Source organism: Pongo pygmaeus, chromosome 16, assembly GCF_028885625.2.
Source record: "Pongo pygmaeus isolate AG05252 chromosome 16, NHGRI_mPonPyg2-v2.0_pri, whole genome shotgun sequence".
Taxonomy (NCBI): domain Eukaryota; kingdom Metazoa; phylum Chordata; class Mammalia; order Primates; family Hominidae; genus Pongo; species Pongo pygmaeus.
In genome coordinates this window covers 30,811,659-30,829,690 of record NC_072389.2, presented here as the reverse complement: position 1 = coordinate 30,829,690, position 18,032 = coordinate 30,811,659, and the positions used below count along the sequence as shown (strand labels likewise).

Genomic DNA, 18,032 nt, shown 5'->3' with positions numbered 1-18,032 from the left:
TAGCCAATGACGTATGGCTATCTCCTTCAGAAAAAAAGGATCAGAAGTTTACCAGGATATCACTGTTCTCATTTCATGTGGCTACTCATTTTGGTAGCCTCCTTGGACTGCTGGTGAGCAACCTAGATTTAAGTCCCTGAACTTTCTGAAATGGATGAGAAAATGAATTAATTCAATCAAATCCAATGTGAAAATCACACTTCTATTTGACATCCTAAAATGCAGCTAGCCACGGAAATATGACACCTAATCATAGGGCATAATCCTTCTAATATGTGGCTGAATTCACTTTGTTCATATTTTGTTGAATTTTTTTATTTGTACATCAATCTTCATAGGAGATATTGACCTGTATTTTTCTTTTTCCCATATTATATTTGTCTGGCTTCAGCATCAGGGTAATGCTGGCCTCACAGGATAAGCTAGAAAGTTATTTCCTCCCTCTTCAACTTTTTAGAAGAGTCTGAGAAAAGCTGGCTTTGAGTTACTGTATAGCATCCTTCCATTTCAATCTGAAAGACTGCCTTTACCATTTCTTCTAAAGAAGATCTAGTGATAATGAATCCTTTAGCTTTTACTTGTCTGAAAATGTCTTAGTTTTCTCCTCATCATGGTGGACATTTGTGGTAGGTATAGAATTCTCAGTTGACAGTTTTTTTTTTTCCTTTTAACATTTTAAATATATCATCCTACCGACTCTGGATTCCAAAGTTGCTGTCTGATAAGCTGGTTGATAATCTTACTGACAATGACCTATTGCATGAGGAGTTGCTTCTTTGTCGCTGCTTTCAAGAGTCTCTCTTTGTTTTTTGTCTTTCAACAGTTTGGTAATAATGTGTTTGTGTGTAAGTGTCATTGGATATGTCTTGGAGTTCATTGAGCTTACTGGATTTATAGATTCACATCTTTCATCAAATTTGGACGTTTTTAGGCATTATTTCTTTAAATATTCCCTTTGGCCTTTGTTCTCTTTCTTTGCCTTCCTGAACTCTCATAATGCATATAGGTCCCTTTGATGGTGTCCCACATTTACCTTAAGCTCTGTTCACTTACTTCATCCTTTTTTTCTGGACTCCTCAGGAATGGTTTCAGTCAGTTAATTTTGTTCCTTTAATTAGGTCATATTTTTCTGTTTCTTTATGTGCTTTGTGGTATGTCATAGTTGAAAATTGGACATTTGGCTGGGCACGGTGGCTCATGCCTATAATCCCGGCACTTTGGGAGGCCGAGGTGGGTGGATCACCTGAGGTCAGGAGTTCAAGACCAGCCTGGCCCACAAGGTGAAACTCTGTCTCTACTAAAAAATACAAAAAGAATTAGTCGGGCTTGGTGGCGGGTGCCTGCAATCCCAGCTACTTGGAGGCTGAGGTGGAGAATTGCTTAAACCCAGGAGGCAGAGGTTGCAGTGAGCCGAGATCGCACCACTGCACTCCAGCCTGGGAGACAGACTGAGAGTCTGTCTCAAAAAAAAAAAAAGAAAGAAAAAGAAAACTGGACATTTGAAAACTAGACACATCTATTTTTGCAGACTGGCTCTGTGCAGGGCAGTCCTTCACCCATTAGCAGGACTTCCTCTGAGCCTAGCGACATCCATATATGAAAATTTAAGGTCTTCTTAGGTCTTTTCTGAGTATGCATCTTTCCTGGGCCTGAAAGTGGCCTTCTTAACTCTCCCATATACATGGCTTCCATGAATGTCTTAATTTTCCAAAAAGTCTCACCCTTGATTCCCCTCTGGGTCTTAAAGATGGTCTATTGTATATTTCCACCTGTAATCTTTATCCCAGGCATCAGGTCTGTAGTCTCCCTGTAGCTTTGACAAGCAGAAAGCTGACATTTTTTCCACCTGAAATCTGAGTTAGGAGAAATAGAAATCCATCCTTCAAGCAGCACCCAGAGAGGTTAGAACATTGCAAATAAAATGTTCTCTTCTGCAGATTGGGGTGAGGGGACTGGTAACTGGGCTGTCATCTCTCCCAGGCCAAGACCATGATACACGAGAAGGGAGATGGGAATTTGGGCAAAGCCAGGTGAAAGTAACACAACATTTGTTACCATTTGAAGGTGGCTTTTTCCTGATTCAGAATGTGTTTGTTTGCTAAAAACTTTGACTATTTTCCAGAGTTTCTATAAGGTTAGTAGAGCCAGTTTCTGTTTCTTTCTTTGGTGTTTTTGGTGTTTCCAGAGCTTGGAGCTTCCTATTCTGACATTTTGTTAATGTCACTCTTGTTGATTAGTCCTTTCATTGAACCTTTTAATGTGTTCTTCACATTCATTGATAATAGGACAAAGACCATTCATTCTTCAATGCCATTATTTTTCACCCACATTCTAAAGCCAGTTTCTACCATACCACCAAAAAATTATTGTTAAAGGCAAAGTAATAACACAGAAAAATCTTGGAGTTTAGAGTTCATCAGGACTTCACTGGAATTCCGGTCCACAAGGTATTCATTTTTGGATCTTGGACAACCATCTTAAGCTCTGCAAGTCTTAGGGTAGTGAGTTTATCCCATTACCTTCACCTGTAATATAATCACATTACAATTTTGATTTAAACTCAAGCTTAGGCCAAAAGCTAGGTTTTCTGTGACTTCTCCCCTGATTAACTCACAAGCCATCTCTCCCTTATTCAAATGGCTTATCTTATGAAAATCCCATAAGAGCTTTTATGCCTCCTTTGAATTAGTATAGTATTTCTCGTTTGTATCATTTATATGTCAGTTGCCACTTTGTAACTAGAAATAATTTTTTCTATTTGTTCATGTCTTGGTACTTTCTTAAGAATGTGTTCCTCTGGAAGAAAAGTCATGTCTATCTGCTAATTAATCTATTGTATATTTACTGACTGTTTCCTAGACATTGTGTTAGGTTCTGGTTATAGATGATAGTGAAATATAATTCCTCCTCAGAAAATCACAGTCTTTTCGGGAAAATAGATAAATCAAGCAGCCTATGTATCAAATAGTTTTGCATTTCCCACAGATAAAGTGATTAAGAGGTACAATAAATTCATGTATCATAAGTAAATATATAAATGCTTATTTGGTATTAAAATCCAGTTAACCACTTTTCTATTTTGAAATAGAAATTTTCTATTTTCTCCTTGGTTTGCTCCTTGCTATCTGGTATAAACTTCAGATAGCAAGAAGCAAACCTCAAGAGGTTCAGAACTTTAGTTCTGAGAAGTATCCAGAAGTTCAGGTGATTACTTGGCATTTATACAACTTGCTTTACATGAAAATACAACTGTAAATCTCACAAGGTTAGGTGATCTTTTAAGAATTTCAATATGTTCTGCTATTTGTTGGAAGACCTGTAAGAATAGCCCACCTTTAAAATGCAATTTAATATACAACAGGCTATGTGTTAGCTAAGTGAGCTCAAGAAATGAAGGAAATATGTTTTAGTTCCATCTATTTTGGATCCCCAGTCAAACCATCCACTTCTGCTCTATCTCTGCCATTTTATCTTCTATAAAATGGAGGAAGCTCTAAAGACATAAAGAGATGCTACACAGCTTCATATGTAATTGTCTTTATTTGTTTTAGAATACCAATGACATATAAACAACTACTACAATACCAATGACATATAAACAACTACTACGAAGAATCAAGTATTTTTTGAGTCAAGTAGGACTCTGTCAAAACAAAGAGAAGTAAAGGGACCCCAAAATGACTATGACTTTCTCAAGGGGACACAATTATTTTTTGATCTGGAACAAGAACCTAGATATCCTCAATCCCACTTTATTGTTCTTTCATTGGGTTCTGAACACAGATAAATAAACAGAAAATAAAATTCTTATCTTCTACATAACTGGTGCAGGTCCTGGCAAGATTGAAATTGTAATACTGAGTATTAAGAAGCATCTGAAAAATTGTGAAAGCTAAATGATACATACCAGGTACATAGGAATGTGTAGTATCTGAAGATGATTCTATAGGTGAGCAGAACTGGTAATTCAATGTGTGTGTGTACTGTATTTTACAACAGGATAGTTAAATTTCATTTTCTGATATCTTGAAGGCTCCTCCCCATCATACAACACTAAATAAATATTTGAACTAGATCACATTTAGTTCTGCATGCTTATATACATCAATAAATAATTTGTTTTAGTTACCTTGATTTTTAATTTATACTTGGTTATTTCCAAACACAAAACAGAGGTTGGACATAGGTATATGGGAGGCTGCAGAGATAAAATAAGCTCACTTTATTCACTGCCAAAATTAAGATCCTAACAACCTCTACATACCTGAATGTGTTCAGATCAACTATCTTCATTTTACAGGCAAGCCTTCTGGAAAAATCAAGCCGAAGAATTCTTAATTGCCCAATGTCCCTTATCTGTTTCAGTAAGTATAATTATATAATATGGGAATTCTTCTGAGTGACAGAGAAGGGCAGCCTGGCTGAACATCCCCATGGCCATAATGCAGATATGATGGTCTCAAGCTATTTTAGAAAGACTGGAGCCTACTATTCCCATTACTTATCTTAATAGAGAATAACATTTAATATTCCCTATGTTTTGTGCTGGATAAATCTTTTTCCCTTTATTAAAATGAACGACCCATAACTGAGTCTGTAGTTTGTACATTGTTGGAAGCTGAATAAATCTCTGTGGGTTGCCAGGATCTTATTAATAAGTCACAGCTTTCTAGGTAGGATCTGCTCAAAAACTCACAGTTTAATTTTACATTTATAACTAAATTATGATACAACCTTGAGCAAGTTAAGCTCATCTGTAAATGAAGAATACTGATACTTGCTACTTCAAAGGGCTTTTGTAAAGCATTCCATAAATTAATAGAGGTGTATACACATGCATATATTTTAATACTTATACATACTTTAAAAGAACCCTACAGAATCCACTACAAAAATTTTGTGATGTGTCTCCCTAAACTAGTTCCCAACTACCCTGTTAAAATTATTTAAATGAACAAAAATCTATATATTAAGATCCACATCAGAGAACTCCAAATACTGCTTGTCACAGTACCCTGTCCCAACCATGCTGCCTTCCTCTTCACACAAATCTTCAATTCAGAAACCCTGGGGATTAATTCACTAATCCACCCACACCCTTATTCATTCAAGAAAATTACTGATACCCTACCAAATGTCACGTACTGGTTTACAGGTATATTCAAGGAATATTAGCAGCGAAAAAGAAAAGGTAAATATTCCTACCTTCTATTTTGGTGGGGGGGGGGAATAAACAAATGAATAAGCAGATATATAAACATAAGTATACACATGTAAATTAAATTTAAATAAATAGTATATCAGGTATGTCCTAGAAAGAAATACAATGCAGGGAAGGGAGATGAAGAGTGTCAGTTGGTGAGGGGGTTGCAATGTAAAATTATGTGGAAGGTGAAATTTAAGAAGAAACATAATGGGATTCTAGGAAACAACAATGTGTATGTCTGGAAAATGAGTGTTAGAAAAGAAATGGTAAAGAAAACAGTTAGTTGGGACAGCCATGGGCAAAAGTGTTCATACAGTATTCAGATAACAGAAAGGATGATGTCACTGCGTAGGGGAGAGAGGGATCAGAGTGGAGAGAAAGAAATGAAGTCAGAAAGGAAATGGAGAGCTCAGATTGCTAGGGTTTTGGAGGCATTTTGAGGACTTTGGCTTTTGCTTTGAGTAAGCCATTGAAGAGGCTTGGGTGATATTATCTGACTTATGTTTCAACAGGATCTCTCTTGGATATCATTTTGATTAGAGATTGTAGGAAATTAAGGACAAGACTGGGGAGACCAGGCTGGGCGTGTTGGCTCACACCTGTAATCCCAGCACTTTGGGAGGCCAAGGTGGGTGGATCATGAGGTCAGGAGTTGGAACCAGCCTGGCCAAGATGGTGAAACCCCGTCTCTACTAAAAATACAAAAATTAGCCAGGCATGGTGGCAGGTGCCTGTAATCCCAGCTACTTGGGAGGCTGAGGCAGGAGAATCGCTTGAACCCAGGAGTTGAAGGCTGTAGTAAGCCAAGATCGCGCCACTGCACTCTAGCCTGGACTGCACTCTAGCCTGGACGACAGAGCAAGACTCCGTCTCAAAAAAAAAAAAAAAAAAAAAAAAAGAAAAATTGGTTGATTCAAACAAGTGATTTACTCAAAGATGTGCCTTCTACTCAGTAAAGACATAGATCAGGGGTTAGCAAAAAATGACCCACAGATCATTTTGTATGCCCTGTGAGCAAATAATGATGATTACATTTTAAAAGAGTTCCTGAAGAATAAAAGGGAGGAGGTAAAACAGGAGGAGGAAGAAGAGCTACAGAAACTGCATTTGGCCCACAAAGCCTTAAATATTTAAAACCTAGAAAATGTTTGCCAAAACCTGAAATAAAGCATCTGACTTTTCTTGAGGAAGTAGGTTTTCAATAAAATTGGAAAGAGGAATACATGAGTAAATTAGTTGCTGAAAATATTGTGAAGTAATAGATATCGAGAAACATCTATGGCTTCATCCCCACCCTCAAAAACAATGCCATTCATTTCCATTGAGCTAATGAAAAATGCAGTTTGGTTTTCAAAACAGTTAACCAAAAAACACTGTCTTACATAACAAAAATCATAAATAAAATTTCTATAGCAACAAAAAAAGCATTTTCACAGAAATTAAAAATTTACAAAGCATTTCTATATTATGTAAGTTAATCTTCCAATCAATTCCATGGGATAGGTACACTACTTCCCCATACAGAAATTACCATATCCTAAATCCTTAGTGATTGATTCCTCAAGAAAAGTTAAAGTCTTGAATGCTACATCTGTTAACACTAAGGGTAGTTTTCTCCTATGGGAGGGTTGGCCTCTAGAATGAACAGGAACTTTCAGTTCAAGGTGACAGACCAGGAACACATATTTACTTTGTGTTCCTCCTGAAATTGTACTTAAATATAAGTATACAAATACCAAAATTTAGTAGACCAACGAAAGCCCAGAGATTGTGGAAGTCATCAACCACAGAAAGGTGTTGATACATTTCTGAAAAGCAAAAAGTTAACTGGAGGGGAAATAGATGAAACAACCAAGGAAAGGCTACTCTAAGAAGGAGCAGCACAAAGTCAGTCTGTCCTTGCTGAGCCCTGGTTACAGTAAAGGGCAGAAGAGTGTGGACAAATGTGAATATGAAAGAGCCAGTTCTTCTAAATGAATCCTGTGTGGCTAACTGGGCCTAAATTTAAAATAGAGCCAAGCAGCCATTTGCTGACTATAGAGTTTATACCTGCACTGGCCAATTGGAACTAAGCCAATGTCTTTCTTTCTCTCTCTTTTTTTTTTTTTTTTGAGACAGAGTCTCACTCTGTCACCCAGGCTGGAGTGCAGTGGCATGATCTTGGCTCACTGCAACCTCTGCCGCCTCACCCAGTGAAGTAGCTGGGATTACAGGTGTGCGCCACCACACCCAGCTAATTTTTTTTTTTTTTTTTTGTAGTTTTAGTAGAGACAGGGTTTCACCGTGTTGCCCCGGCTGGTCTCAAACTCCTGATCTCAAGTGATCCACTCGCCCGGGCTTCCCAAACTGCTGGGATTATGGATGTGAGCCACTGCACTGGGCCAGAACTAAGCCAGTTTCAAACCTTCATTTGCCTAAAGAAACTTATGTGGGAACCTGGACAGCGAACTTTTGCTATAAAACCCAAGTCTTCCCTTTGTTTTCTGGAATGCACCTTTGTTTTGCACGAGAGGATACAGTTTGCAAACAGTTCACTGGAATAAAGTCTCTTTCCTCTACATTCTTTTTTCAGATAACTTTTCTTCACGAGAGAGAAGACCAAAATTATTTTAGGGAAAAAAGTTCATTTAATGAGGTTCCTGAGTCAGTAAAGTCCAAAGGATTCAGTGTGTCCTCACATTAACTCTGTATGACTTACAGTGGATTGTTGGTGAGAGTATTCAGCCACAGGGTGCTAGGTATGATTTACTGTCACTACCACAATTCTATACAAAGCTGGCCACCCAGAGATTCATTTCATATGACTGGAGATTGGTGCTTTTCAAAATTATTAAATTACAAGTAATCTCACCTGGCAATTATAAATTGTTGCTACTATCACAATATTTATATAATTATTAAATTAAATTTTTGGAAAATATTTTGCCTTGACAAATTTCATCTCAACATGTTTGCTTCTGCCAAGTCAGATGATCTCAGAATAATCATTTGCCATCTAATGTTATTTTGCCTCACAAACACAAGGAAGATTTTATATTCAAAAAAAGCATCTATTCCCATTTGACAAGAAAAATAAAGAGATGGATTTTTCTGGAATACCCTTGTCCAAATTTCCTTTTATTGTCCTGAAGCCCCAATATTCATTATTTGTTTAATGCATTTTTCCTCTTTGGGGGAAAATGGCTGTAATTTATTGTTTTCAGATAAGCCTGACATTTGATCTTGTTTCAGAGTTCTTGTAGGAAATCTTTGTCCAAAATTTGTACCAGATTGTTCTTTTTGTTCAAACAAATCAAGATTTTTTTTTTATTGAACTCTCCTCAAATGATATCAAGAGATTACAGTTAAATGTCAGAATTTTAAGCAATTTCTCTGTTCCCTGAGAGGTTAGGAAGAACTTATAATATGTCTCCTCTTTTTAAACAGAATTTGGGTCTGAGCAAAACTGTGTCCTAGAAACATAAGCTTTGTTGGGTATGGAAGCCCACATTTACTCTGATGTACTATAAAATATATGAGCAGAGGGATAGAATGGATTTTGTAGTATGTTAACTAGGTTTGATGTTATTTTAAATCGATTTTTAAACTAAAAAATACATTAAAATATTTTTACTGATCTCTGATTCTTGGTTCTGAACCTTCCACATGTCTTATGTCTGGCACACAACATTAGCCCAAAGAGAGCAAAGCAGTCCAGTTAAATAAACCAAAGAAACAAGATTAAAACTAGGTAAGGTCATGTGTAGGATTTTCCAGATCTTTCTTGTCATGCTGAAACTTCCAGCTCTTAAGACAGTAACACATATTTCCTTTGTCCTAACAACCAATATTAAGTCTCCTTCCTTGGGCATAAGAATATGAATAGTTATACTTAGGTGACAGTAATGTGTTGTAAAGAGTGGGCCTTGCTGGCATGCTGACAATGACCAAATTGTATTGATCATATTTTAATCGAATACATTGCTCCACTACTAACTTGCAAATACATGATGAATTTGCTTTCTAACATATTCCAAGAAGGCCAGAGAACTGGCTTATCCATTTGGATTAATCCACTGGTGAATTTCTTTCGGGATAGGCCAAAATGGATCTGGACTATAATCTTTACATATTTAGATCCTTCAAACTAGACCAAAAAGGAAATCTGGGCTGCAAGGCTCAATTAGAAGAACTGTGTGGGATGCTGCTTTGCTGACTATTGGGGGTCGCTGCCCCGTGTCTTCAGAGGAGACTGGAGCCCAGTGCCTGCCATGACCAACTTATGAGGTGAAGTAAGGGCTTCCCCCTAGGAATGCATGTGCTTAATACAGATGTGCTGTGTGCTAGGTACCCTAAGGACTACAGGAAATAATGAGAATACATGATGTGTCCATAACAAGGAGGCACACAGGCCAGAGCACGAGCTCTGGAATCACACAGCCCAGGTTCGAAGCCTGGCTAGGCCACTGTCATATCAATGACCCAAGGAGCAAGCAGCCTAAGGCTTAAAAGTTTTGCTGTTGTTTGTTTGTGGTTTTTTGTTTTTGTTTTTTTGAGACAAGAGTTTCGCTCTGTCCCCCAGGCTGGAGTGCACTGAGGTGATCTCAGCTCACTGCAACCTCCGCCTCCCACTTTCAAACGATTCTCCTGCCTCAGCCTCCCTAGTAGCTGGGATTACAAGTGCGCGCCACCAGGCTCAGTTAATTTTTGTATTTTTAGTACAGATGGGGTTTCACCATGTTGGTCAGGCTGGTCTCGAACTCCTGACCTCAGGTGATCCACCCGCCTTGGCCTCCCAAAGTACTGGGATTAAAGGTGTGAGCCACCGCGCCCTGTTGTTTAAAACAAATTTGTGAAAAGAAAAGAAGTGAAGAGGCCCTGCCTGCCAGGAAGAGATGTGGTAGGGCGTAGCATCTAGTCAGGACAAGGCACCACGTCCCCTCCTCGGAAACCCTCACGGCCTGGCTGGTGACCCTGGCGCCACAGAGAAGGCACGCCTGGCTCCAGGCAGCACAGAGGCACTGCCAAGGTCCTGGAGGAGGCTGGTAGGATATAGGTTGTCCTGTGCTTAACTTGAAGCAGATGTGCCCTCTGTGAACTGGGGAATGAGGACTGCCGACACAGGGCCACTGCGTGCGACAGCGCCGGGCCAGGGCTAAGGAACAGGCAGAGCCGGCGCCCAGGTGACAAGAGCTCTGGCGATGGGCCCGCAGGCCCCAGCAGTTTCCTCATAGAGGCCACGCGGTGCAACACCTGCCACTAGCAGCGGGGCTTCCTGGGGTCCTGGGGCAGCTGGGGCCGACAGGGCGTCGCCCTTTGCCCTCTGACCCCTGCCTTTTGCGCCCCCGCTGGCGCGCCCTGGTTCTGTGAGGAACCTCGCGGAGGCGTCGCAGGCGTCGAGCCAGTCAGTTTGTGCTTGGTCGCCAGAGGAGGCGGTGGCTGAGGAGAGTTGAGTCCACTGCTGACCCTGTTTTACGGTAGGAGGCACGGCTAGCTCTAAATGGGCAATTTACTCAGTAAATTTAGACCCGGGTGCCGCCGGCCCCTGCCAGGGCCAGGGCGTGGCGCCCCCGCTCCCCTGGCCCGGGACGCCTCCCCACCCGGCCGGGCTCACTCCGCACCCACCCCGCGCCCTTTCGGTGGCCTGTTCCGCCGGAACGCCCGTCGCAGGCCTTCACCAGCCGGCATCTTCGTCGCCCCTAAGAGGCCGTGTCCTCTCCCTCGGGCTGCGGCCGCCCCTCTGGGGGTCCTGCCGGCTGTGGGTTGGGGGCTGGCCACCAGGAAGACACCCATGCTGCCTGCTCGGAACCCCCCGAGGTTTGGACACCCCCGTTCCGTAAGGATCCCTCCTCCCAGCCGCGCGTTCACTCTCTTGCTGCCTTCACCACATGAGCCGGCGGTCAAGGCCAGGAAGTCCATCCCAGCCACTCTCCCGGAGGAGACCGAGGTGCGGGCCCAAGAAGGGCCCAGAAGAGTAAAGAAGGATGAGGATCCGGTGCAGATCGAAGGGGAGGATGACGAGAAAAGGACCCCCCTTAGCAGCGGAGAAGCATCGTCCACATCCAGGTCCCAGGGCACCCAGGGAGACGTGGCCTCCTTCATATGCAGCCCTGGGCCTCTGGAGGGAAATGTCCACCGCAAGTTCTCAGAAGACAGCATGAGTGAGAAGGCCCAGGCGTCTCCAGCGAGCTCCTGCTTGGAAGGCCCTGCCATGCCCAGCACACGCAGCCAGGCCGGATGTGCCCGGCATCTTGGAAAGCCTGATCCAGATGCAACAGCGCCCCCTGAGCCAGCTGTTGGCTGCTCCCTGCTGCCGCAGAAGTTGGCTGCGGAAGTGCTGAATGAGGAGCCACCGCCCAGCTCTCTAGGCTTGCCGATACCGCTGATGTCCGGAAAGAGGATGCCTGATGAGAAGCCTTTCGGTATTCCTCCAAGGAGTGCTGCTCCTCCCAGAGCTCCCCGCAACAGGCCCTGCAAAAGGAAAATGTCGATTCCACTGCTGCTGCCGCTGCCCCCTTCACTGCCATTGCTGTGGGATCGAGGTGAGCTTCCCCCACCTGCTAAGCTCCCCTGCTTGTCTGTTGAGGGAGACCCACACACCTTGGAGAAGAGCCCTGAGTATAAAAGGAATAGCAGAATCTTGGAGGATAAAACAGAAACCATGACAAACAGCAGCATCACCCAGCCTGCCCCTTCTTTCTCCCCACCTGTGGAGACTACAGACTCCCTGCCCCTGACCACTTACACTTACACTTCCACTTCCCAGGTCCCAGCTCCTTTGCCCATCCCTGACTTGGCTGACCTGGCTACTGGACCCCTCATCCTGCCTATCCCTCCACTTTCCACCACACCAAAAATGGATGAGAAAATAGCATTCACAATCCCTAACTCTCCTCTGGCTCTTCCTGCTGACCTTGCTCTCATTTTGGGTGATCAATCTAATGAGAAAGGAGGCTCTTGTCATTCAGTCGTAGGAGCAGCGCCTCTCACTTCTGAGCCCCCAACACCTCCTAGCCCCACACCCTTCTTCAAGCCTCCCGTCACAAGGGAGTCCCCAATATCTATGTGTGTGGATTCCCCTCCTCCTCTTTCCTTCCTGACTCTTCTTCCAGTCCCTTCCACCAGGACCTCAGTTATCCCCAGCAAGCCTATGAATTCCACATCAGTCATTTCCACTATCACAACAAACGCATCTGCCAACCTAACCTCACAGACTGCGGTAGACCCTGAAGTAGTTAATATGGATACTACTGCCCCGTCTCAGGTTATTTTCACATCTTCTCTAAGCTCCAGGGTGAGCTCTCTCCCAAATTCCCAAATACATTGCAGTGCAGAGCAGAGGCACCTGGGAAAGACATCAGTCTACACATCCCCACTTCCATTTATATTCCACAATACCACCTCAAGTTTTAACCAACTCTTTGGAAAAGAAGCCACCCCTCAGCCCAAATTTGAGGCTCCTGATGGGCAGCAGCAGAAAGCTTCTCTCCCCAGTGCCTGTGTTTTCCTGAGCCTTCCCATCATTGCTCCTCCAGACACCTCCACTTTAGTGAATAGTGCCTCTACAGCATCATCATCCAAACCTCCCATTGAAACCAATGCTATGAATACCACACCTCCTTCCAAGGCTGTCATCTTGCAGTCTGCCTCTGTCTCCAAGAAGTACCTCCCATTTTACCTGGGGCTTCCTGGTTCTGGGAACACACGACCCAGCGGCAACACTGCCTCAGTCCAAGGCTCCACCAGTTTGCCTGCACAGTCAGTCAGGGCACCAACTACAGCTTCCAACCATCCTTTAAATCCAGGAGCCACCCCTCAACCCAAATTTGGGGCCCCTGATGGGCCGCAACAGAAAACCTCTCTCCCCAGTGCCCATGATTTTCTGAGCCTTCCTATCATGGTTCCTCCAGACACCTCCACTTTAGTGAGCAATGCCTCTGCAGCATCATTATCCAAGCCTGCCATTGACACCAGTGACATGAATACCACCCCTCCTTCCAAAACTGTCATCTTGCAGTCTACCTTTGTCTCCAGGAAGGAGTACATCCGATTTTATATGGGGCTTCCTGGTTCTGGGAACACACTACACAGTGACAGCATTGCCTCAGCCCAAGTCTCCACCAGTTTTCCTGCACAGGCAGACAGGAGACCAACCACAACTTCCAGCCATCCTTTAAATACAGGATCCATCTCTCATTCCACACTTGGGGCCACTGATGGGCAGCAGAAGTCTGATAGTTCTTTTATTCTGGGGAATCCAGCAACCCCAGCACCAGTTATAGGCTTACCATCTCCTTCAGTCCAGCCACTGAGTGGCAGCATAATTCCACCAGGTTTTGCAGAGTTAACATCACCATATTCTGCATTGGGCACACCTGTTAATGCTGAACCAGCTGAGGGTCACAACGCAAGTGCTTTCCCCAATGGCACAGCAAAGACTTCTGGATTTAGAATTGCCACTGGGATGCCTGGCACTGGAGACAGTACCTTACTGGTTGGAAATACTATTCCAGGCCCACAAGTGATTATGGGACCTGGAACCCCTATGGATGGTGGGAGCATTGGGTTCAGCATGTCTGCCCCAGGCCCCAGTTCCACATCAGGAGAACTCAACATTGGACAAGGACAGAGTGGGACACCCAGCACCACTTCTGTTTTCCCATTTGGTCGGGTAGCCTGGGACCCAACTGGCCACAGCATGGCTGCTGCACCACAAGGGGCTAGCAACATTCCTGTATTTGGATATACTTCTGCTGCCACCTACATTCCTGGTTTAGACCCACCTACCCAGAATTCATGCAGTGGTATGGGAGGGGATGGCACCAAATCCATAGTTGGAGGCCCTTGTGTTCCTGCTTTTCAACAGTGCATCCTGCAGCACACATGGACAGAGAGAAAATTCTACACTTCAAGCACCCACCACTATGGCCAAGAAACATATGTTAGGAGACATGTCTGTTTCCAACTTCCATAAGAGGACCTGTGGTTCACCTGATCACACCACATCAGTTGTGGTTGTAAATACCAACATTATCCCTTTGTATGGTCATGCTTCTAGTTTCATCTTCATGCCAAGCACCTGCCATGTATCTCTCCAGAACTCAGGTTGTGCACCAGGAGGGGACAACAACATCCCTGTGGTTGGAGGCACTTGTGCTCCCTTTCTCCATCAGTACACATGGGGCCCACCTGGACAAAACACAGGTGGTGCATCTGCATGAATGCCAACATACCTTTAATTAGAGGCCCTTGTGTATCCACCTACCAGCAAAGTACCTAGGGCCCACCTGGACAAAACACAGATGGTACCTCTTCCAGGAGTGTCAACATTCATTTGATAGTAGGCCCTCATGTGCCCATGTATCAGCAAAGCACCTGGGGCCCACCTGGACAAAGCACAAACCATGCAGTGAGGGACAGCAACACAACGGCTGTGACTGGTTGTACTTTTGGTCCCCCATTCACACAAAGCACCTGAGGCCCACCTGGCTAAATGCAGGTGGTGCAATAGGAGATAGCCCCAGACATTTGTAGGGAGAAACCTCTAGTCTCCCTTTCAGTAAAAATTCTATGGACCTGCCCAACCAAGGTGCTCCTTTTGACTTTAGAGGAACCAGCATTGTTTTTGTTTTGGTTTGTTTGTTTGTTTTTGAGATGGAGCCTTAGCCCAGGCTGGAGTGCAGTAGCACAATCTTGGCTCACTGCAACCTCCGCCGCCTGGGTTCAAGCAGTTCTCCTGTCTCAGCCTCCTGAGTAGCTGGGACTACAGGCACATGCCACCACACCTGGCTATTTTTTATAATTTTAGCAGAGACAGGGTTCCACCTTATTGGCCAGGCTGGTCTCAAACTCCTGAGCTCAGGTGATCCACCCACCTCAGCCTCCCAAAATGCTAGGATTACAGGTGTGAGCCACCGTTCCTAGCCTAGAGGAGCCAGCATTGTTAGTTAAATACTTGTGTTTGGATCGTCCTGGTCAGAGCAACTGTGCCTGTGATGGAAAGCAGCCATTAGTGACGCTTGTACCTGCCAAGGCCTTCATAGGAGCCACCAACTCATTTTTTACTCCTATCAATCGTCTTTAGAAATAAGCACTCTCCCTCCACGTACAGTTCTCATAAATTGAATCACTTTTCAATTTATTGTTCCAGGAAGAACGGGCTCAGTTCCCTCAAGTTAAACTTAACCTGCTGTCTTGCTACAGAAGCTAGAGGCCCAAAACCACAGAGAGAGAGAGAGAGAAATTGTGTGTGTGTGTGTGTGTGTGTGTGTGTTTGTGTTTATTGGTGAGTGTGGAGCAGATGAGCCCAGTCAGAACTGCACTGTACTTTAGTGGTCTTCTACACTGTGGAGGGTAGAGGAAACCTGTATGTATCACATCAGCTGTACCGCCTCTGGCTTGACTGTTAACTTGGCTGACCCTACCTCTGGGCCAGTTCTCTCTAGTCATGGACAGAAGGGCAAAATTCCCGACTTTGTGGACCCTACATTCTAGTTGAAGGGGAGAAGAGAAGCAACAAACATGGAAATTGTCTGGTAAATTAGCCAGTAATGAATGCTATGAAAAATAAAGAAGTACATGGAGGATTGAAATTGTAGATAGAAGCAGGGGTTTCAGTTTACACTGTGGACAAGCCTCACTGGGAAGGTAAATATAAAGGAAGCCTAGAGAGAAGCAGTTGAGCCAGATATATGAGCAAAGACCATTCCAGATAATAGGAGTGGTCCTTGCAGAGGTTCAGAGGAAGGATCCCTGGTGTCCTCACGGAGCAGTTAGTAAGGAAATGTGGCTGGAATGGAGTCAGCTAGTGGAACGGAGGGATAGAGAAAAGAAGGACAGAGGAGATGTGAGTGGAATTCCTTCCTCCACTTTTTACTAGTTGTGTAATAAAAGTTGACTCAAACTTCAAGAGTCTCAGTGAAATCAGTACTTTTACTATGGCCTGTTTATCTCACAAGATTTTTGAAAGGATAAAATGAAATAATATAGAGAAATGACTTATAAACTTTTGTTGTAATTTGTTCTATACATAGGGGTGGATAGACGGATGGATAGATTAGATGATAGATTCATATTTTGAAGCCTAACTCCCAGTGTGATGGTATTAAGAGGTGGGGCTTTGGGGAGGTGATTTAGATGAAGTCACGAAAATGAAACCCCGATGATGGGATTTGTGCCTTTATGAGAAGAAATACCAGTGCTTTCTCTGATTGCCATGTGAAGGTATACCAAGAAGGTAACTGTCTGTAAGCCAGGAAAAGAGTCCTCACAAGAAACAGAATTTGCCTTTATCTTGACTTCCCAACCTTTAGAATTGTAGAAAATAATTGTATGTTGTTTAAGCTACCAGTCTGTGGCATTTTTTTTTGGCAGTCAGAACTGACTAATAAAGATAGACGATAGATAGATAGATAGATAGATAGATAGATAGATAGATGATAGAGATAGATAGATGATAGATTAGATACCTAGATAGATAGAGATAAATAGATAGATAGATAGAGAATATACATATATATGTATGGTCAATGACTGAGTTCCTTAGGCAATGGTGCCCTGATTGCCTTTATTAAGCAATTCAAATAGAAGAATAGAAGAACCCTTTTTTTTTTTGAGATGGAGTCTTGCTCTGTCTCCCAGGCTGGAGTGCAGTGGCGTAATCTTGGCTCACTGCATGCTCCGCCTCTCAGAAGAACCCCTTTTTATTAGCATAAAAGCACTTACTTTTATGAGGCAAACACATGTAAAAATATGATAACAGAGACTAAAACATTTATGAGATTAGGCCTGAAAGACAACAATCACAGAGAAATTACTGAATTCCTCTTGGCACCTGGGGCCTGATTCATTCACTCTAAGTTGTTTAGTACAGTTCCAGAGGATCAAAGCTCCTGTTTCCTGGCCAGATAATCACCTAACTTTTGTAATCAGAACCGCCTTTCAGAAGCAGAGTAGAAATCCAGTTTTCTTCTAATAGCCCTATAACCTTGCAGTATTACCAGGGACAAATTTTTAAAATTCATACTTCTTGACATTTTTTAAAAGGCCTCAAGCTAAATATTATGATCCTGGTAAGACAAACTTTGAATAAATGTGTGAGAGATACAAAGATAATTTTTGTTTTCATGTTTTGATGCACTTACACAACTGAAACTATTTCTAAATATTCTTTTATTTTTATTAAAATAAAAAGCGAACATAATATCAATTTGAATAATACTGAAATTCAAACTTCCTACCACAGTTCCCTCCTCCAGAGATAGTTTTTAGCTACTTCGATGTTACTCCCATAGTTCTGAGTTTGCTTTTTACTTCAACTATTATGTTATCTTACAGATGTCATTGTTTTTCCTAAAACTTGAAGTGCCTTCCTTTTTTTCTCCTTGAACTCTTTTCCCATTAAAAAAAATGTTTTTGGTTTTCTAAAATTTTCAAATAGTATTGTTTACTTGCCTGAATCCCTTCCTTTTCCAGAAACCTTGAGCCTCCTCCACTGGTTTGGGAGTGGTAAGACCAAAGTAAGTGTAAAAAGTAAAGTAAAGATTCCTCTTCAAAGACTTTCCTCCCCATCTAATTAGAAATAAATAGTAACTTCTTTTAGAAGCAAAATCTATTCACAGACCTGTGCTAACATTCTTAAATATCTGCTAGTCGTAAGAAAGAAATGAATGTACTTTATGTTCTTAGCTCCCACAATTTAGCCTAAATATTTGCCCTGGCATGCTTATACTGGTCCAAGCATTAGGTCATAGCCTGTTCCTCTTCCTTATTTAAAAGTGTTTTTACCTTTCTCAGCATTCCACAAGTTACTTTCTCCTTCCTTTGTTCTCCTCTACCTTTGCCTCTT

The 18,032-nt window shown here is 42.7% G+C and overlaps 1 protein-coding gene and 1 long non-coding RNA gene across 2 annotated transcripts in view; both read left to right on the top strand.

Moving 5' to 3' along the window:
• The window catches only part of LOC134738260 (uncharacterized), a 100,638-nt gene extending 92,336 nt beyond the window's left edge, over positions 1–8,302 (top strand). The window contains exons 3-5 of the long non-coding RNA XR_010123913.1: positions 4,301–4,364; positions 5,156–5,191; positions 7,779–8,302. This is a non-coding gene — a long non-coding RNA (uncharacterized LOC134738260). The remainder of the gene's footprint in view (positions 1–4,300; positions 4,365–5,155; positions 5,192–7,778) is intronic.
• A 2,383-nt stretch (positions 8,303–10,685) lies between these two features.
• Positions 10,686–14,159, top strand: NPAP1 (nuclear pore associated protein 1). The gene has a single exon (XM_054449957.2). It carries the CDS (start codon positions 10,686–10,688, stop codon positions 14,157–14,159), a length of 3,474 nt encoding a protein of 1,157 aa, XP_054305932.2.
• Positions 14,160–18,032: the final 3,873 nt, after the last annotated feature.

Coding starts and splice junctions, on each gene's coding strand:
- NPAP1 (XM_054449957.2), top strand. CDS start 10,686: ATGGGCAATTTACTCAGTAAATTTAGACCCGGGTGCCGCCGGCCCCTG.